Source organism: Vulpes vulpes, chromosome 2, assembly GCF_048418805.1.
Source record: "Vulpes vulpes isolate BD-2025 chromosome 2, VulVul3, whole genome shotgun sequence".
NCBI classification, from domain to species: domain Eukaryota; kingdom Metazoa; phylum Chordata; class Mammalia; order Carnivora; family Canidae; genus Vulpes; species Vulpes vulpes.
Window position 1 is genome coordinate 163,189,157 of NC_132781.1, and position 21,645 is coordinate 163,210,801.

Genomic DNA, 21,645 nt, shown 5'->3' on the forward strand with positions numbered 1-21,645 from the left:
ACAGCATATTCACGCTAAGATACATATTATTCTGCCACAGACTAATGATAATCACCACAGTTAATTGTTGTCACCAGCAAAAGACATCTGAGAAGCAGAGTGCTAATACTTTAAATTCTATGAACAACTCTTCTTTGTTTAAACTTGCAAACAAGACTCTTAGCTACTATTCTGGGAGCAAACAATGGAGGGAGGGGATGAAACAAGCTACAGTTTATTGAAACAGCATTAAATTGTGTTTGTTTAAGGAATCAGTATGACTGCAATAACAATAAAGAGATGGGGACACAGAACAAGAAAACCTTCACACCGTCTCTGGAAAACAATAGTAGTCAATAGTTCTGAAATACATTAAAAAGTGCCCTCCTTCAAAAAGCGGCAGGCCCATTAAATTGTCCAACTGAAGAAACTATCCTCAAATATGGTGTTAATCTCAATAATGAACAAACATATTACTATCCTCTTGCCCAATAAAGATAAAGGTGATACTCTAAAAAAATAGAAAACAGATCATATCACTGTCTAGTGCCTTTCCACTACACTTAGAATAAAATAAAACTTTCGATGGCCATTAAGGCTTTATGAATCTGACCCCTGCCTCTCCCCAACTTCACCTTGTCCCAGAGCCCATGATGCTTGCCAAGCTCCAGCACCACCACCACCACCCCCACCTGTTCTGTGTCCTTGAACCAGCAAGCTCATTCCCACCTCCTGCCTTTGCACTCACTACTGGCTAACTCTATCAAGAATTTTCTTTCCCTGGATCTTTGTGTATCTGGTTCTTGGCGATCACTTGAGTGTCCGTTTTAGTTGTTAGACATCTCTTCAGAACAGCCTTCCCTGACCGTGGAACCCAAAGAACCTCCTCCTACCTTCGTTCATCATCCTTTACTACACTACTGGGTTTCACGGTCTGCACGGCATTCTTCACTACCTGAAATTGTCTCATCTTCCACTTCTCAACGATCTCTCTCTGACTAGGTAAGCTGCAGAGCAGCGCCCGTGCCTGTCTAGCTCACTGCAGAATCCACAACATGCTGGGGTACAGTCTACGCAAGATGAATGAGTGAACGAATGTACATCCAGAACGTACCATCTGAGATAGGCAATATATACCAATGGTTTTATTTTTAAACATACAAAAATAAGCAAGTTTTACTGGTATTTCATTTAAATTTATAGCAGCAAGATACTGCAACTATGGGTGGCTTCTCCCAATTATAAGAGTTGGATCTGTAGCATCCAGTGATTAAAAGCTTCTTTTATTATTTCACCACATAAAACTTTTTAAAAGTCTGGAAGGTTGAGTTGCTAAACTATTTTGCTACAGGCTACTGGCAATACTAAAGATCATTGATCAGGATGTAGATATGCTGCAATCATAAGCTACTATGTTGATAGAATCAGGAACAACTTAAGTTACGCGAAGATCCTTAAAAAAAAAAAAACTAGGATTCAATAAATCAGAAATCAAAGCAGTTTTATTACCTCATTAGGGCTGAAATTTACACAATGTACCATGTCAATTATACCTCAATAAACCTGGGGGGAATCACTGAAGCTTTACCCAAAATATTACAGTTCTCCTCTCCTCCCAGGTACCTGACAGGGATGGCACTGGCCCCCACCCCCATCCCATCCAGCCCCTAGTCAGATGTGGCCACATGACTAACTCTGGCTAATTAAATGTGAATAGAAGTGATGTATATTGAGACAAAACCTTCATCATCTCTGGTTCTTGAGCAACCACAACAGCAGATCCACACAGGACACGTAGCAAGAACAAGAAATGAAAGGACGCCACGTTAAGCCCCCGACACTTTGGAGCTGCTTGTTTGTTAGCACAGTGTAACACAGCTTATCCTGACTGATACATCAGTATAGCATGGTGACCAAGGACCTGAGCTTTGGAATCTGACGAGTGACAGTGTGAATCAGAGTGCTATCACTTACTGTTTGAGTGGCCACAGGCAAGCCATGGCCACCTCTCTGGGCCTTCATGCCTTCATCCATAAAACGGATGTAATACATACACTTGACAGAATGGTTGCGAAGACTAAATGAGTGAGAAAATAATGGGTGCCTGGCATGTTGCTTAAGCACTCAGTAGAGAGGAGGTGGTAGTAAACTCCAGCATATCTATCTTAAACTACTATGAGCATATTCAAATTGTGGAACTTTCCTCACCACTGATATTCTATAAAGTAAAGCACTCTAAACTCTTTATTCAATGAGAAAGTCATTTGCAAAGTTGTAGATTCTCGAAGTAAATCTAGGGCGGAAAAGGAGGAAAATACTAGAACATCTTCAAAGTTAAATATTGGGATATGAAGCAAGTAAAGTGTATGCATGATTTACAATGAAGAGAAAAGAAAATAAGAGAATGAAGTGGGGGAGTAGAGTGGCTCTCCACTTGCCTGCCAACCAGGCCAGGACTAGGCTGGAAGGAACAAAGGCTCAGAGGCAAAGCAAGCAGAGTTCCAAGGCTTCCAAGCTGGAAAGGTAAGAAAAGGGATAAGTGTTGAGCAGAGAACGGGAAGGAAAAGAAGGACAAAGAACATGTGGATCCAGAGGCTCTGTGCAGCCCAGGGCTAGAGTGAGAGAGAAAGCCTGGGGAGCTACCACTCCAAGAGCACACATCATGGTAAGACTGAACAGTCCAGAACACTGCTTCAATAGTCAGCTCCTAAAGTACCGTGAGTCTTCCAAGTCCACTGTTTCCTCTAAAGAACCCATCTGCAAATAATATGGTCTGCTCACTCTGGGGATCCTTCGGTCCCTAAACCTCAAGCAGCAGACACATATGAATGAATGGTATTGTGCTGTCCAGACCATGCTGTAAGGGATAGATCTGACTGCTAAAATTCATCTAACCAAGGCTGCTCAGTCCCTAGAGAGAATTCATCTGACCCTACAATCCCCATTAAGATTTTAATTAAAAATCAATCTGGTTCAGGGGTGGTCTGGGTGGCTCAGTCAGATATGTGTCTGACTCTTGGGCTCAGCTCAGGTCATGATCTCAGAGTCATGAGTTCAAGCCCCACACTGGGTATAGCGATTGCTTAAATAAATAAACTTAAAAAAAAAATCAATCTGGTTCAAGTTAAAACTTTTTCAATATCTAAATTTTTGCGTAGTCACTTTCATGTTTCTCAAGCACTGACTGCTCATTTTCACTGGCTAAAAATGGGAAGAATAAATATAAGAAGGAAAAACATAAAATGTCCTGAAACAATTCTTAACTTTAAAGAATTACTGAGACAGTTGTTGAAAAACACTCATAGATTTTTATGCCGTGACATAATAATCAGGTCTAAACATCATGCAACTAAAATCCCTCAGATAAGGAAAATATAACTAAAGATGCTGAAAATTTTACTCATAAAAAGTGGACAATTTTTATAATCCAAATAAAAGTTTCATTACTACCAGACCACTTAAATTACATCCAAATCAGAAATGTGCTAACCATTAGAAACATAAGAGGACACTTTTCCACTGATATTTGGCATTTGGCATCAAAGGCAGTCCTCTGCAGATCTGATATTAAAACTTGTCAAAAACAAAATGAAATTGTAAAAGAGCCAAAAAAAGAAAAGGTTATTGCCACAACTCTTTTGAATGGCATATGGACTTTCTCTAAACACAAGGTCACTTGATATAAAAGGGACCATAAAGTGAAAGTGTGAGGTGTCAAACAGGTCAAAAGACGTTAGAAATAAAATATTAGTAGCTGAATACAGCGTAAGAATTAAAGCCTCATTTAAGCCTAAGGGTATAAAGTTGTAGCCACCTGAAATAACTGACTGCTGAACAGTGATGCCCCAAAAGTAACGTCAATATTTGGATTCCACTCTGGAAGCATTCACAATCATTCTAATCCAGAATCAAGGCTCTTCTAACAACAGATTTCTAGAGAAAATCAAGTTCCTTTGGATGACCAGGTTCACATTTATATGGAATCAGTCTTAAGACAAAAAAATAAGTGAAATCACATATATATGCACATAACGTTGATGAACAAGGACTACAAAAATCCACTCTATTCTCTTTTCCCCTCCTCCATCTCACTATTTCAAAAATAATTTGGCTTCAAAAGCATGTCAGTAAATCTGCAAGTTGTAAAATAATAGAAACCATGTGCCCCATGTGTTCGCCAGATTCATTTTTTATGATGTATGGTCCTCCGCATTAAAATAAACGTATTTTTGATACAGCAAAATAATGAAAAGAAATCAAAAGAATCCATTCCAAAAATTTCACATCTCTCCGTGCAACACGGAACTGAACTTATTAAATAGCCACCCTAAGAAAACTGGGACTACAGTTAGAAGCACCTATAAGTGATAAAAAGGTGTCCACAATTTCAGATAATGAGGGATACCAAATGTTTTCAAGTCCAATAGTTTTAAGCTAAGCACTACAAATTAGACTTCACATTTCTAAGGTTTTTTTGCATTTTTTAAATGTGTTTATGACGATCTCAAAAGAGTGTTTCTAACACCCATGATTTTCTGTAACTACAAGTAAAATGATATTAAGACTAGAAAATAAGAATCCTAGTTTAGAATACATTTAGGCCACATAACTGGTTTTACTTATCAGAACACCACTGAGGCTACAGAAATCTCCACAGCAGAATTGTTTAATTCCTAGGTAGTCCCACACCCTCCTATAAGGAGAAATACATCTTATATTTTAATGTCTGCCTTCTTGTTTTTATTCTATCCACAGGTTTTTTCAAGGAAATTTTAGTCTCTAAAAATAAATTTCAATCTTCCCTTTACAACCAATGGATAATTTACTAAATAAAAATTATTTTTAAAAAACTATTAAAAATGAAAGCTTAATAAGCTTCAAAACAAAAACAAAAAAATTAACACTACAGTGTGGCAGGGGAAAGGTAGAAACAGAAAGTCTGAACTACGGCCTCAAAGAACCAGTCCCTAGTGCAGGGTTCCACGGAAATGTCAACCCACGCCACAACAGAGCACACGCCACTCCACAAACAAATGCACACTATGAAAGCAATGAACCAGTTAATGGTACTAAGAAATGGAAAGAAAATCTGGGAGAAATGAATGTGTGTGTTTTGATCTTTTAAAAACCAAGAACTGGTCTAGCATCTAGGTAATGTATTTGTATAAATTCTTATTTTTAAACTCACCTGATTCATTTTCAATTCCTGTTGTGTTCTGAAAAGATACACACAACAAAGAAACTTCTTTGATTACATGAGCCCTAAAAAGAAAAACAGACAATTGTAATATGTACCTGCCTACAAATTTACAGTGATTTAAAACCACATACAGAACTGTAGAGTTTGCTCAAAGGGCTATTCATAAAGCAACTCCATGCCAGATCAACTTCAATCTATGCTGAGAGCTTACTTCGCAGATTTATTATCTACAATAAAATAGATTTCTTACTAATCTTTACTAGGCCTTCATTGTACTCTACAATTGAAAGCAGACTCATTAGAATGACATCAAATTTTTGCTGTGAAATTACATCATTTATAAGAAGAAACAGATTAGCTCTGTTAATAGAAACACAAAGCACTGCTGAGTAATTTATTATGCAATGTAAATAAATGTCCTTCTTTCACTTATATCAATACTGTGTTGAATGCAAACACAATTAGACCCTTTACATTATTTAGTTTTTCAAGTTCCTGAAGTAGGAAAGTAGATTTGCTAACATTTCCACGGGGAGTTCTCTTTGAGGAACAAAACAAAACCCTTGTAGTAAAAGGCAAAATGTTTTAATAAAAGCTGTTTGAAAAGAACTGCAGTAATTCCCTTAAAATTTTTATTCAGTATATTCATAGTACACTGAAATGATATGACAAAATCATTTCTTGTCCATGCATATGACATTTATTTCTAAATGAGTGAAGATGGTCCTTGCTGTCGTGCACAACCTAAGAGTCACTGGAAGTCATTCACAATAAATGGAAGCCGCTCCACTTTAAGTAGCACTTCCACGGCGACATGCTAACTGCTTCCAGCAGGTAGACATACACACACATACCGTCAGGAACAGGTCTCCTATTTCTTCATGAACTTGCTTTAATAAATTATCCTTCTTTCCTAGATCCACAAGACTCTACTCACATTGTAGAACTTTACGTTCTAGTTGCTAATAAACCAAGGAACGTGTGGCTTCACGACACCCTTCATCCTAGAATATACTGCCTGCCGGCTATCATAAACATAGTGCTTTAACATTTTGCCCCACTTCATTAACAAGGATGGTTGGGGCTTTCCCCCCACACTCACCTGATCACCTTTAACAATCAGAGGCACTATATTTAAGTCAGGACCTGGGCACCTGAACTAGTTTTTATTCACACTTGGCACAGGGAAATGTATTCTGAAACTTGCATCTTTAGTTAGAGAGCTCAGGGCTAGTGAAACCAATATAAACTCTCAGTAAGGAAATACTCGGTGAATATGATTTCAGACAACTGGAGGTTAGCCCATTAAGTCCATTCCTTTAAATTTTAATATTGAACATCTTTCTCATATATATTTAATATGTCTTTCCTTAGTATACATCTCCTATTGAGCAGAATCCATGCTTTTCTAGATTTGAAATCATTATTATGAGGTTCAACTGTGGATTTGGGTGTCACACAGTGATGAGGTTAGTGGCCTGAGGGGTGTGCCCCTCTGCTCCCTCTATCATCAATGCCTACTGAATGTCATACAGTCCACTAGGAGGACCGTGATGGACAATTTGCAACTCAGAAGTGAATAAAATGTCAGTGGTTTCACTTGCCCTCTTACTAAGCTTTTACGGATGGATTTACTAACATTGGCCACCGGGAGTTCTCTTTAAGGAACAGAACAAAAATTCTGCAGGAAAACGCAAATGCTGTCATGAAAGATCTTTGGCAAGAGCTATGATGCTTTACCATTTCCATCGGTTTGTCGTCTTCTCCTTCCCATGAGGATCACTGGTACCATCATTGCAACTATCACCTATGAAGCTGCTTCTAAGACCAGCAGACACTGTGCTACATTCACTTAAGTTAGCCAGTTGATTTTCAGAGGTAAGTACTAGCATCCTCAAGTAAGAAGTTGAGTTCAAGGAGGTCAGGATAACTCCACCACTCTCATAATGGGTTTCTGCCATTGCTTCTTAACCATATTTCACCAACTGTTTACTCCTGCCTCCCCTTAACACCTACGATGTGTCAACCACTGTTTTCAACAGTAAGCAGAACAATCTCTGCCCTCTAGGGGAACAGATGGCAATAAATTAGTAAAATGTGCAGGAGGTCAGATAACAAAAGTGCTTTCGGGAAAAATAAAGAGGTGGTAGGGAGAGGGAGATAGGAATTACAGTCTCTATCTCTCTGCCTGTGACTCCAACAGTCTGGTCAGAGAAGGCCTCCATGAGAAAAGGCCAACTGCATAAAAACTAGACCTGTGGGCCAGGAAGGTATGAGGAAGGAGCATCAGAAGGAAGTAAGAAACTCCCTTCGGCAGTATGCCTGGGTGTTTGAGGAAGGGCAAGGACGGTGACAAGGGCACAGTGAATGAAACGGAAAGTGTAGGAAGTGATTCAGAAAGGTGTGGGGTGTAAGGTGGGAATGGGGGTGGGTGGGGAGGCAGATAAAGTACGAGTTTTGCAAGGTAAGTAAGCACTGTCCACCAGAACGGCTAGAGCTTTTCCATCAAGGGATGGGAAGTCACTGGGAGGCTCAAGGTGGCACACCTGATGTGCCTTAGGTTTAAGAGACCACAAGGGAGCAGGGCGGGGGCAAGCCAACCTCTCAGGAGGCTCCTGCCCCCATCTACGCAAGAGATGGCAGCGGCGGCTTGGCCCATATAAAGAGGTACGAGAAGTACTCAGATCCCAGATATATTTTAAAAACAGAGCCCCCGAGATTTGCTGCCAGAGTAGCTGTTAGGTATGAAAGAAGAGGAAGTCAGGGAGGACACCAAGATTTTTATCCCAAGGACACAGAAGGATGGAGCTGCCATTTTCTTTCATCAAAGGAGATGCTGACTCCTTCCTCCCATCTGCTTGTCATTGCTTTTTTCCCTTCACTTCACACTTTTCCTCCTTTCCTTCCTCCCCTTTTGTAGTTACAGGCTCACAGGCATGATTCAAACCACTGAGATACCATGGCATCTGGCCTCTAATCCCAAAGAACTCAAATATTAAAGTACTTAGAACATCTTAGTCTTTCATTTGTTATCTCAATCTCACTTTTTCTTAATAAAAAGTTGCAATATAATTCAGGTTGTTAAATGATTAATAATCTGACTTTCTGCATTGTCTGTTCCCTCTTTGTCCTAACAGGAATGCACTCATCATTTCTTTCCAGAGAAAAGGGTCTTAACATCTTTTTCCCCCCAGAGTTCGCTACAAACACATATGCTTGGGCTCTCCTCTCCAATCACTTCTAATCCCAATTGCCAAAAACCAGACTCATTTTTTTTCGCTCCCCTTGACTCACAACATTGTCAAATTATATATCAAAAATATTTTACAGAGTCAAAAGCACTGCAAATCCAAAAATGACTTCTCAAATACTTTAAAAATTAAATCCTTTACTAAACTATACCTAAAAACAAGGGATGTTAAACACAAGAACTGAGACTCTGGCAGTGTCTCTCAACAGAAGACCACTGCATTTTGGACTGGGCAACTACTCCTTGTCTGTCCCTTCTAGGAGGGGCCATTTAACTCTGCTCTGCACCATCAAATGCCAACAGTGCTTCTGATCATCTCGAAAATCAAAAATACCTACAGGTCTTCCCAAATAACCTCCCAGCTGAGAACCCTGAATTATAATAATCATGTAACTAGCTGTAATATGATAATATATTTTAAAACAACTATAGACTCTACAAGCTGCTGCTGAAGTAACTTCCTTAAGGTTCCTCCAGCAGTGCAAAACCCCTGTGAGAGCCGCCTGGCAATCCTACATATTCTCATATTCAGTGTTGACCTCAGCAGTGCCGTTTTCACATACCCACTTAACTAAGATCACTTTTATCATATGTAAGAACCTGAACTAACAATCCTATTAGTGTGGGGGCAGAGAGGAATCTTTCCATACCAATCACTGAAACTCAATAATTCTATCATATTAAAGGGAAAAAATGCTAAACAGTTAAGTGCCTCTGGTTTTCTAACAGTCAATACTGAAAATCTTAAAATTTTCAGAAGCTAAGACTTATCCTACCCTGGATATCTTTTTTCAGTTTCTATACCTGACCAAACCACCTTGAATATTTCTACATATCCCTTCCATTCCAGCTTGCTGACATCTATCAGATAAAATACTTAGGCAGATATACAAATTTAGAGCATGTGAATTTTTATCACCAACTATACTTTGCTAATAGCATACATTCTTAGAAAAGTAAGAGCATGGTCCTGATTTTACAAATCCATGGCTTTAATAATATACATGTACTTAACTTCTCAAGATATTGCTTCCAAATCCTAGGACAAATCATCCTTACAAATATTTAATAATATCATAAAATTGATTTGAGGGGGATTCCTGGGTGGCTCAGCGGTTTAGCACCTGCCTTCAGCTCAGGGTGTGATCCTGGAGTCCCAGGATAGAGTCCCACATCGGGCTCCCTGCATGGAGCCTGCTTCTCCCTCTGCCTGTGTATCTGCCTCTCTCTCTCTCTCTCTCTCTCTCATGAATAAATAAATAAAATCTTTTTAAAAATTAAAATAAAATTGATTTGATTATATATGATTAGTATCAATACAACAACAATTATTGGGGTCTTTATTTCAATACTGGTTCCTTAAAGTGTCAAAACAACCTAACAACTGTTAGGCTACTATCTCCTGACATGGAGAGCCAGAGACCAGAAAAAGGAGAGACACACCGGACATTCCAGTCCTTGGGTCAGAAGAGCCTAGGAGTCCCTGGCATCTCATTGTCACTCATCCTCTAAAATAAGGCAGATTAAACTAAACAAAGACAGGAGGTAACAGGAATGCAATACCTTAACAGGTTAAACTGTAACATTTGCCCTTTGTAGACTTGTAAAATCTCTAAAACTACATGAGAGGCAAAGTAAAAGCAATAGATTCTTTAGGAGTAGTTTAAATCTGGAAGGAAGGCAGAGAAGTAGGAAGATAATTATTTGATTTGATTTGTATATTCACCTATAAGTCACTATTTTGCAAGTATTCTTTTGGGTCAATTTAACTCTTTTGGAATTATTTGAAAAATAATTAAATTTGCAACATTCAGAGTCACTGGAATTAAGAGACCTAGTATGGTATATTAAAATATAAAAAAAATCATTAATGCACTAAAAAACATGGACTAGATGCAAAGAAAAGTTAAAAAATAATAATTTGTGAAAGAGGCTTTAGAAAGTTTATAGCCTACCTAAGATAAATATTCTAAAACTAATCACAGCTTAAAGTACATCTTTCAAGGTAAATTAATACTAATCATAGCTTAAAGTACATCTTTCATGGTAAATTAATCTTTATAGCAAACAGCAGAGATAATTAAGCGTTTAGCAGAGTAGATTTACAGTGTTTAACAATGCTAACCAAAAGATTCTTGCAATCCAGAAACTCCTAGAAAAATAGTAAAAATATCTAAACTATGCCAACTTCTCAAGAGCAGTTTTTATTAACTCCCAAACACAGCTAGCGTATTTTGTTATTAAAAACTACTATTTGGGATGCCCAGGTGGCTCAGTGGGGTTGAGCATCTGCCTTCAGTTCAGGGCATCTCGTGGTCCTGGGATCGAGTCCCACATCGGGCTCCCCACAGGGAGCCTGCTTCTCCCTCTGCCTGGGTCTCTGACTGTGTGTGTGTGTGTATGTGTGTGTGTGTGTGTGTGTGTGTGTGTGTGTTTCATGAATAAATAAAATATTTTTTAAAATAAATAAATTAAATAAAATAAAAACTACCATTCATAATTCCTACCAGAAGAATGGAATCACCAAATTACGCAATCTATGAACTCTAGATATGAATAATAAAAACACTTAGCACTTACTTGGATTAAGCAAAAACATGTAACTCATAAATACAGAATCTACCCCAGAGTTTGCTAAACACAAAATCATTCATTTTTTTTCTAAAATAACAAACACAATTTCACAAGAATAACCATCTAGAACATCTAATTTCGCACTAAAAAATACACCCCAAGTCCTCTCTTAAAAGGCAAATTATGTTACCAAATTAAATAAATGGAAATGAAAAAAATCAAACCCTGTGCATTTATCATCTTAAGAATAAAGTTTGTGTGCACGCATGTGTGTGTACAGAGAAAGAGACTGAGAATACAGCAAAGATTCGGAGGGTGTGAACTCTTGCTTCTCAAAACCGGATATTCAAGTCTTTCCCCATGTAGAACAAGTTCTACCCAAGGCAAAAAAGGCAATTGTAGAACAGAGTATATCACACAGAGGAATTTCCCTATCTGCGAAGTAAGTGAGGAGACACAACGAATAGAATGCTCGTGAATAAACCCATCATTTCTCCAATTTCAATACATCAGTTTCCCCCAGTGAGGCCCAGAACACCAGGAACAAATATCCTAAGGTCTGATTCTCCAAATTCTTGGAACGTGGTGTCCTGACACAATCCTAAATAAGGAAGCACAGACCAGTGAATTTACTCCAGGTGGGAGAATCTGATCCTGACAACAGTTTCCACACAATGGAGGGGAAAAACAGAAAGTCTGTTGTTCAGAACAGCTTCAGAGCCGCAGAAATCCAACAAGAAAATGAGGTTTAGAAAACTTTTGTTTAAAATATGTAAGTTGGGACACCTGGGTGGCTCAGTTGGTTAGGCATCTGCCTTCAGCTCTGGTCATGATGGGGTCCTGGGATCAAGCCCTGCATCAGGCTCCCAGCTCAGAGAGAAGCCTGCTTCTCGCTCTCCTCCCACTCCTGCTTTCTATGTCTCTCTCTCAAATAAATACATAAAATCCTAAAAAACTAAAATTAAATTAAAATTAAAATTAAATATGTAAGTTGGGGCGCCTGGGTGGCTCAGTTAAGCGAGTGACTATCGATTTCGGCTCAGGTCATGATCTCGGGGACCTGGGATGGGGCCCTGCGGTGGGCACTGCACTCAGTGGGGAATGACTCTCCCTCTCCCTCTGCCCCTCCCCAGGGCAGGGCTCATGCTTTCTCCCTCTCTCTCTCCTTCTCTCAAATGAATAAAAAAAATTTTTAAAAACAAAAAATATATGTAAGTTAATACCACAGAAGAATGTTAAATAAGAGATCTGCAAATGTGCTAGGAAAGTACTATAAACCCAAAGTTAGATTATGACTTCTAAGTGTTTTTTCCTTCCCTTAGAATATCTCTGCGGAAAAGAGAGATTCAAGAAAAATTTTTAACAAAATACTGCTTCAAGCAGCCATTAATGAAGAGCTAGCTTAGCAATAAATGTACAGTAAATGCTATTTACCATTTATGTGGTTTATGTTATGGGCCACCATTAACATACACTTTCCTTTCTTCTGATTAAATTTATATATCTATGTCATTTTATCGCACTAAACACAGAATTACATCATAAATTTCAGGTTTTGTTTAGGGTTTCTACAAAAATCCCCTCTAATCCCACAATTAAAAATACTGTTTCTCTAAAGAAATTAAAACATATTACTCTCACTTTAACGTCTTACTCTGATATTCTTCCTCATGGTACTAAAAATGCAAGAATCACCGTCAAGGTACTTGGGTGGCTCAGTGAGCGAAGCCGCTGCCTCCAGCTCAGGTCATGATCTCAGGGTCCTGGGACTGAGCCTCACACGGGGCTCCTTGCTCGCAGGGCATCTGCTTCTCTCCCCACTGCCCCTTCCCCTAGCTCCAGCGCTCAGTCTCTCTCTGTCTCAAATAAATACTTAAAAAAAAAAAGAATCATTGTCAATTTTCTTGAAGTAACTCCATCCAATCAAAATACTCCTGAATTAAGAAGTTAATTTCGTTTCCTATTTTCAAGACTAATTGGCAAAAAAAATATTGACATAAAAATCCACATGAAAAGACAAGTAAGAACACAAATGCTCTGTGGCCAGTCCCTGCTCTGTGAAGAGAACTGTGCCCCACTCAAGATTTGTAGTACAGCTCGGCTCCCATCTCTCCTAAAAGTCCAGCTTAACCAACTGCTGACTATACATTCTTCCAGACAGCATTCAAATCAAAGAAGTTCCTGTAAAATGAGACTTTTCTAATATTTCCCCTTGTGAGACATGTAAAAACTTCAAATTATCTTAAAAGGAAAATTAAGTCAATTCTTTCCTAACATTCAAATGTCAAGCTTCCAACTCAAACACGAAATTTCCAAAACAAGAAACGACCGTTCATTTCACAATCCCCAAAATAAAATGAATTCTCAGTTGACCCTTTTGGGTTAATGTTTCTCCACTGGCGTTGCCAATACAGATGTTACCTTTGTGATTAAACATTTAAAGTTGAAGGATTTTCAGAAAGCCTACAAAAATGCTTCTGAATTTCCTAAAATAGGGAAGAGAACTTCTGCAACATGGTGCTCAGCTCCTGGCACTAGAATATTCGTTTTCTCACACAAAGGCTCTCTAAGTGTTAACAGAGTCACCTTACAAGTAGCTGCTCAGAGTTGTTTTTTTTTTTTATCTTTCCTACACAACAAAATACATAAGAAAACTCATCTTCCCCAAACTCTACATAAATGACAAGGCTTCCTGAATTCACAAGTGAAGAACCTAGAACAAAATTGGAAGTTATCCCAGACAGGCTGACAACTTCAACTAGATTTTACTAAGATCCCAGGCACACTTCTGTCACTACAAGATTCAAGGTCTTCTCCCAAGAGTTTATTAAGATATTTATTCTTTTGGTACAGAGTGACTCATTCTACTTTAAATAAAGTCTGAGCTTCAGGGTCTAACCTCAATACGCAAGTACTTCTGTTCTCAAGAGCATTTTAAAATAATAGCAACACCTACTGCTTACAGAGCAATGTTTATGTGTTGCTCTACAGTTTAAGTGGCTCTGTACACATTTAAGCTTTTACTTTTTAAAGGAAAGCAGGGTTCCAAATAATTTGTAGTTCTGGTTTCAAGGTAAAGATATATGCCTCCCCACTTACGATGAAAAGAATGAAAGATTATCTCTCGGTACTACCGGCAGCAGTAAACCAGAGGGCGCCGGTCCAGGGAGGGTCTGTGCAGAGCAGCAGGTTAAAAGGGCGGTTCTAGAGGGATGGAGTCCCAGTTAAATGCAAACTTGTGGGTCGGGCTCCCCAGCTGTCACAGGAGCTATGCCCTCACTCACCCTCCCTCCCGATCCACTCCCAAAGCCCTGCAGGTCTTTAGGGAAAGATGCAAGGGGAATTATTCCAAGGCAGAGCCCGTGAACACGCGCACCCGCAACCGGGAGAGCCCAGGAGCCGGACTCCGTGGGGCCCATCAGGAGGCAGCTTCGGCCCCCTGCCGGGAGCAACGCGGAGCAACAGGGCCTCGGCTGAGGAATGCCACAAACACTGTCTCCCAGTTCTGAAAGATTAAACTGACAGGAAGGAGGTGAGGAGAGGGCAGCCTGGGACCAGGCAAGTGGGTTAAGAACCCGAGATGATAAGCCATAGGGCGTAAGGGTGTGAACCACAGATGACAGCTGAAAAGAAACAAAACAAAACAAAACAAAACAAAATATGACCACCGCTACACACAGAATGGACGGAAGGTGTCTTCTAACGGCACAGGAAGTAGAAAAATGGTGAAGAAGAGTCCCAAATATGGAATGTGACTGACTGAAGAATGCATATATTTTCAAGATCGAGTCGCCAGGAGTAGGGACGGTGTTTAAGCGGACGGTGGCGAGCTCCCTTTTAGCCTCTGGGGCGAGGCCAGGCTTCGGCGTGGAAAGCTGCGTCCACCGACAGGAGGGGACAGGCCCGGCACAGGCCCCGCACGGGCCGCCCCCAAGGCTGGAGATGGAGATGCAGGGGACTTCGGGCACGGGCGCCCAGGGAAGCTGCCAAGGGCGAGGACGTCCAGAGAGAAGAGAAGACCAAGGACTTGGCTTTGTGACAGGCTGGGAGAGCCGAGGAAAACGTGCCTCCTCCACCGCGCTGGCGGCGGGGGCCCAAAAGCCGGCGGACTCGGAGCTTGGAAGGGTTCCTCTCGCCAATAATGCGACCGCACTGGCCCTCGGGAGCCGAACGAAGAGAAGCAGCTCGAGAAAATGCTGGTAATAGTTTCGAAGAGACCCACAGGTATCTCAAGTTGCTTTCATATTCTTCATCTACTCATCACAAAACACCCCGGGAAAGGGAAGAAGTAATCCCTGCGCCCCCTTTACGAGCAGGACGGGGACAGGATAACAGAGCGGCCCCTCCACGGCCAGGAATACCTCAGCCCCGTGCGAGGCCTTATTCCGCACATCGAGGCAGGGCTCAACTAAATGACTAGGGATCGCACTGACACACCTACCTCCCCAAACAGGTAAACTTACTAGCTCAACGTCCTCTAACATAGGGCAGCAGTTTCACCATTAAAAATCTAAATTTATCCCAGAGACCCACCCCCCTTCTTAAAAATTCTCCTTTCAGATATACTTTAAAACTAAGGCCTTTCAGAATTACAGCAAAGTCCCTAAAATTAGCCTCACAGTGAGAAACGTTAAGAATATCATATTTATACTCTTTCTCCAAATTATGCTTAATTTATACTGTCTTAATAACCCCTTGGGTAATGCGCAGGATTCATACTGAAGTATGTAAGGGTTTGGTGAATCTCAGATTTCTTTTCAAATTTTAACAGCATCATTTAAATTACTTGAAAATGCCATAGAGTTTTCCCACCAGAGTTTAATGTAGTCTTAGTGGAACTACTTATATGCACATGTAAAAGCTGTAGGTTTTACCAATTCCCAGACAGGCTGCCCACAGTAATCAAACTAACAGTTGCACTTAGCTTTACATATTTCAGGCAAGCTGTGCCAAGAAGTAATTTAGCTCTTTCAAAGCAAAGCCTATCAGATGATTTATTGCAAGAGCTACAAAATATTCTTTTCACCAAAATGGCTGGCAAATACATAAGTAATTCAGTGAAACCTCCTTTATTGCATGTTCCAAAAGACTAATAAATGAAACACAGCCTAAGTATGACTTGAACCAAGGCTCTAAGTATAAGTACTATGCAGTACTGAAAAAAATATTATAAGCGTATTTCACTCCAAATGAGCCAGATTTACTACATACAATAACTAATTCATGCTTCAGGGAAGTGGGGGTGGGGAATGAAAGGCATTCTCTTTAAGGAAGAATATTTAAATGACACAGGCATTCACTCCAGTGAAATTGTGCAGGTATTCCATAGCTGAGAGAGCCACCCCATTACCAAACGTGGTCCAACAGCACCACATCTCTTCCCTTAAGTTCTACCTGAAGATCACTTATGCCACAGTAAAAATTCAATCTATACTATCCATACTTTTAAAGTATGCAGTCTTCTCCCACGGGAAGTCGCATTCGTGATGCATGTATGCCATGAGAATCAATATCGATCTTTAAGTTATAAAGAAATAAGCTAAGCTAAAGTTAGGTAAGCACTTCAAAAGTAAACTATTTCCTCAGGACAAACTCACCACTTTCAGTGCATAACCCTGAATTGGTTGTAAAAAAAAAAAAAAAAAAAAAAAAAAAGAATCTTAGAAAATCTAGTCCAGCCTCTACCATCAATCTTTAAGGGGTTGCTTCAATGAGTCTCATCTTCTAGAAAACAGATGTTTCTATGCTACTCAAGTATAACAGACCACAAGCTTACATGAGTCGCCATGCTTGAACTCTATACAAATTTATTTAAATCCATGATAGTTTAATCTACATACAGGGAATGCTGATCTATGTCATGAAAACTCCTTCAGAGTCTCCAGGTTATCTCAAATTGCTTTATCTCTTGCCACAGACTTGCTGAAAGTAGACCATGGGGTATGATCATAAAGACACACCCAGGGACTGCCACAGGCCACTTAAGTCCATTCCCTGTTCCCAAGGTGGACTTCAAGGAATCCAGACTCTCTTCTTATAGTTCTTTAACTAAACAGATTCCACAAACTGCTTCAGTGACTCCACCATCCGATCAGATGGGCCTCCCTTCCTTTAATGCAGTGCTTGAGGACTGGGTCCCCACCAAGGGACATCTGGAAACATCGGGAGACTCTATCAGTTATTCCGGCTGCAGGGAGTGCTACTGGCATCTCACAGGTAGAGACCAGGGATGCTGCCAAATACCCTAGATCGGGGATCCCTGGGTGGCGCAGCGGTTTGGCGCCTGCCTTTGGCCCAGGGCGCGATCCTGGAGACCCGGATCGAATCCCACATCAGGCTCCCGGTGCATGGAGCCTGCTTCTCCCTCTGCCTGTGTCTCTGCCTCTCTCTCTTTCTCTGTGTGACTATCATAAATCAATACTCTCTCCCTGTGTGTGTGTGTGTGTGTGTGTGTGTGTGACTATCATAAAAAAAAAAAAAAAAGTACCCTAGAGCATACAGGACAGCCCCCTAAACAGACAATTATCCAGCCCCACATGTCAACCCTGCCCAGGTTAAGAAATCCTGTTTCATGGAACCTAAGTAACGCTCTCGGTAATGGAACCTGTAGCTTTTGGTCGCTCTAGGAAGACGGTTTTACCGGCTCTAATTACAAAGTTCTAACTTCAAAAGGAGAGAGCCAGACCTCTAACCAAATGCTATGAGGAGTGACAGTGTCACCGACGGGCACCACACAAACCACAGAGTGCTGGCCACACGTCAGCAGTGTCAAGAGTAATGACTGTCAGGTAATGTCCCCAGCATCTGGAAACTCCCAGTATCTACACACTGCCACACAAGTTTGAGTTTTCCCCCACTGTCCACCTACTACTACTCCCTTTTCAACCCCACTATGGAGTTTTCTCGTGCAGCCCACGGGCTTTTTTTTCTCTGCCTGGGTTATTAAAAATAGCATGAAAAGCAAGTTGGAAGACATGAAAATAGTAAATAACCTAAGGTGCTTTCCATCCCGGAAAGTCTATGATTTAACAGGACTTAAAAGGTTTGTAAATCAGATCTGTAACTTGAAAAAGAGATCGGCAGCTTAAAGAAAACAGTCCCATGAATAAATAAACATCTAACGTAAAATAATCATCAAAAGAATATGAGTGCAGATATACCTATGGAACTGCACAGACCTGGCTCAGGGAGGAGAGAATAAAAGGAAGCTGAAATCGACTGCTGCTTCTTATAACTGCATCGGCAGGGAAGATACATACTTAGAGGCTAAAAGATAGAATTAACGTTTTCACACATTGTCTTAAAAAAATCACAAAACTTTAAAATTCACAATGGAAAAATCTAAACGAATCTCAATGAAACGAGAATCTCAGGCTACAGAAGCTTTACTGATCAATATGGAATTGATGAATTATGGCCCACTCAAATATCACACAGCCACTAAAAATTATATTGAAGAATATTTAATGGCATGAATGCATGCTCCCAACACAATCAGACAGGTTATGAATAATACACACAACATACTATCAGTCTTGTATAAAACACAAATACACAGAAGTGAATAAATATATACAAGAAATACACACATGCACAAGAAAGACAGGAAGGTGACCGGGGTCTGCCAAAACGTTAACGGGGGGTCATCTGACGAGCGGGAAGATCAGAGCTCATTTCCCTTCCTTCTCGGTGCTTCTCTCTATTTTCATATGGTCCTACTCTGAGAATCGTTTCTCACGATGTGTACTCACAAAACGAATCGTTACAACGAAACTTAAATCGTCCTGTCTCAGGAACTGTCCACAAAAGGAGAAGAAAAAGGACATCTGAACATGCCGACTTTTCCGTCAAAGCCACCACCTTCAGCATCAACAAAAGCAAACTTCCATCGAGCGTCATTATTGTGTGCCTGGTGTTTTTCTACGCACCTGGGACGTATTCACTTATTCAAATCAAACAAAAACAAACAAACAAACAAACAAAGATACGGAAGAAGAGAGCCCTGGAGTGACAGAAGCTGTGAATCCGCCTTAGTCTCCCCCAAGAATCTCCATCTCAGCTTCTGCAGACTGAAATGAGGGTATTTGATAAGCGGATCCCGAAAGGTCCTCCCAAGGCCACGATGAGACCCCACGCACGACGAATGGGCTCGCGTGGGCGTGTGCTCGGCAGCTTCCCCTCTCGGGAACCGCGGGGCAGCCGCGAGCCGTCTCAAAGACAAAACCCTCTGAAAAGGGACGTGATCGCGTGTCCCAGTCCCTCCTCAATACATGCGCGACAAATTTCCTAACGTGTTTTTTTATAAAAAAAAAAAAAAAAAAGAAAACGTGGAAAGGCCTACGTTTCCCCAGTGCTCGGCCACAACCGATGGGGTGGGCGGGAAGCCTGGTCTGGGAGGTTTTAAAAAAAAAAAAAAAAAAGAGAGAGAGATTCACCGAGAGGCTGCACTTCGCGTCCGGCGTTTATGTGGCTTCGAACAATCAGACCCGCGGTCGACAAGAGCCCGGGACATTCCAGCCGCGCTGAGGCTGCGATGGGAGCGGCCCGCGGCCGCCTGGGAGCTCGCCCAGAGGCGCCTGAAATAAAACTGACCAAGTAGCACCGAACCCCCGCACCACCCTGAATGCAAGGCGGGGGGGGGGGGGGGGGGGGGGGCACCGCAGCTGCGTCCGGGAACCCGCGCTCCCCCGCCCCACGGCCCCGACGGCAGGGCCCAGCCGAGGCCCGCGGGCCAGCGGGGGCGCGAGGGGGCGCGGAGGGGCGCGGAGGGGCGCGGCGGCCGCGGGGCGCGCAACTCTCGGGGATAAACACAAAAGGCGCCGAAGCACGCGACGCGCCGGGAACGCCGGGGGCAGCGCGCTCGCGCCCAGCACAAAAGAGGGGACCCGGGACGGACCCGCCCCCGCCCCCGCCCCCGCCCCCGCCCCCGCCCCCGCCACGGCCACGGCCCGACCCGGCCCCGACCCGGCCCTGACCCTGACCCCGGCCCGGCCCCGCCCGGCCCCGCCCCTCCCCCCGCCGGGCGCGCGGCGACCCAACCGCCACAAAGCGCCGCACAACTTGGCGGCCGCGGCCCCGAGGCCGGTCCCGGGGCGCGGGGAGCCGCGGGGACCCGAGCCCGGCTCCGGGACCGACCCCCGCCCGCCCGGGCGCTCCGAGGGGGCGCGTCCGCCCGCCCGGTCCCCGCGGTCGCCCCCGCCCCCGCCGCCGCCTCGCTCCTCGCGGGCAGGGACGGGCGTCCCGGCGCCCACCCCGCCGCCGTCCCGGAGCCCGCCCGGCCCCGCCGCCTCCCCCGCCCCCGCCGCCCCTTACCTGCGCCCGCCGCGCCCGCGCCTCACAGCGCCGAGAGCCGCCGCCCGCGCCGCCGCTGCCGCCGCTCCGCCCGCCCCGGCGTCCGCGGCCGCGCCGACGCCATCTTGGCTCCGGTCGGAAGTGACGTCGGGCGGCGCCGGGAGCCTGCGACCCCGCGACCCCGCGCCGCCGCCCTCGGACCCGCGCAGACCCCGGGGACCCCGCGCCGCCGCCCTCGGACCCGCGCAGACCCCGGGGACCCCGCGCCGCCGCCCTCGGACCCGCCGGGACCCCGCGCCGCCGCCCTCGGACCCGCGCAGACCCCGGGGACCCCGCGCAGCCGCCTTCGGACCCGCGCAGACCCCGGGGACCCCGCGCCGCCGCCCTCGGACCCGCCGAGACCCCGGGGACCCCGCGCCGCCGCCCTCGGACCCGCCGGGACCCCGCGCCGCCGCCCTCGGACCCGCGCAGACCCCGGGGACCCCGCGCCGCCGCCCTCGGACCCGCCGGGACCCCGCGCCGCCGCCCTCGGACCCGCGCAGACCCCGGGGACCCCGCGCCGCCGCCCTCGGACCCGCCCCGGCCCGGCCGCCCTGCCGGGGACCCCGCGCCCCGAGGTCGCAGCTCTGCGCGACGCCGAGTTGCTGGGAGACCCCGCGCCTCGGCTGAGCGGCGGCCCCGCCGGGTGACCACGCGGCCTTCCCGGCTCAGCTCCCCCGGACCGGCCGCGGCGCCCCGAAGGCTGGAGCGCGGGGCCCCGGACTCACTGGCCGCTCCGCCGCCGCCCGCGTGCCCGGCCCCGCCCTGGGTGCTGCGCGGCCTCGCCCCGTGGAGCCCGACTGTGCGGAGCCCGAGCGGCGGGGCAGAGGCCGGGGCAGGACGCGGCGGGCGCCGGGCAAGGTCGGGGTCGGAGGAAGGCCCGGGCGGGGCCCGTCGGGTGACCCTGCGCCCCGACGGCGAAGTCAGGGAGCATCGAAGTGCAGACGGCGTCGGGCCTCCGCGGAGGGCACCGTCCTGGGGCAGAGACCCCGGGTTAGCGGCAGGTGCGCGCCGGGAGGTGGATCCTAAGAAAAAGGGCGTGTGCGGCGTTACCGTGCTGCGACCTGGCTGTGACCTGGCTGCGAAGGGGAAGGGGTAGTGTAGCCCCAGACCGAGACCGAGTCAGCCAGGGTCGGGCCCAGGGCGTGACCCCAGGGCCCCGGATCCCGTCGAGCCCCGCACCGGGCTCCCTGCATGGAGCCTGCTTCTCCCGCTGCCTGTGTCTCTCTCTGTCTCTGTGTCTCTCAAGAATAAATAAAATATTTTTTAAAAGAAAAAACTTTAAAGAAAAGGCTTATCAAGGCCTTAAAAT

The 21,645-nt window shown here is 44.4% G+C and overlaps 1 protein-coding gene across 7 annotated transcripts in view; it reads right to left on the bottom strand.

Annotated features, from left to right (window-relative positions):
- The window catches only part of PRDM2 (PR/SET domain 2), a 119,907-nt gene extending 99,482 nt beyond the window's left edge, over positions 1-20,425 (bottom strand). For 2 of the 7 annotated variants that reach the window (XM_072751151.1, XM_072751150.1), the window contains exon 1: positions 20,316-20,425. Coding sequence is in view for 3 of the 7 variants with exons in the window: in XM_072751148.1 (XP_072607249.1) it covers positions 5,168-5,176 (9 nt within the window). In the remaining 4 variants the exon portion in view is untranslated. Of the gene's footprint in view, positions 1-5,167; positions 5,242-19,438; positions 19,580-20,315 lie in introns of those variants that run through there. The other 5 variants (XM_072751148.1, XM_072751149.1, XM_072751152.1 and 2 more) reach the window with 5 other exon arrangements.
- Positions 20,426-21,645: the final 1,220 nt, after the last annotated feature.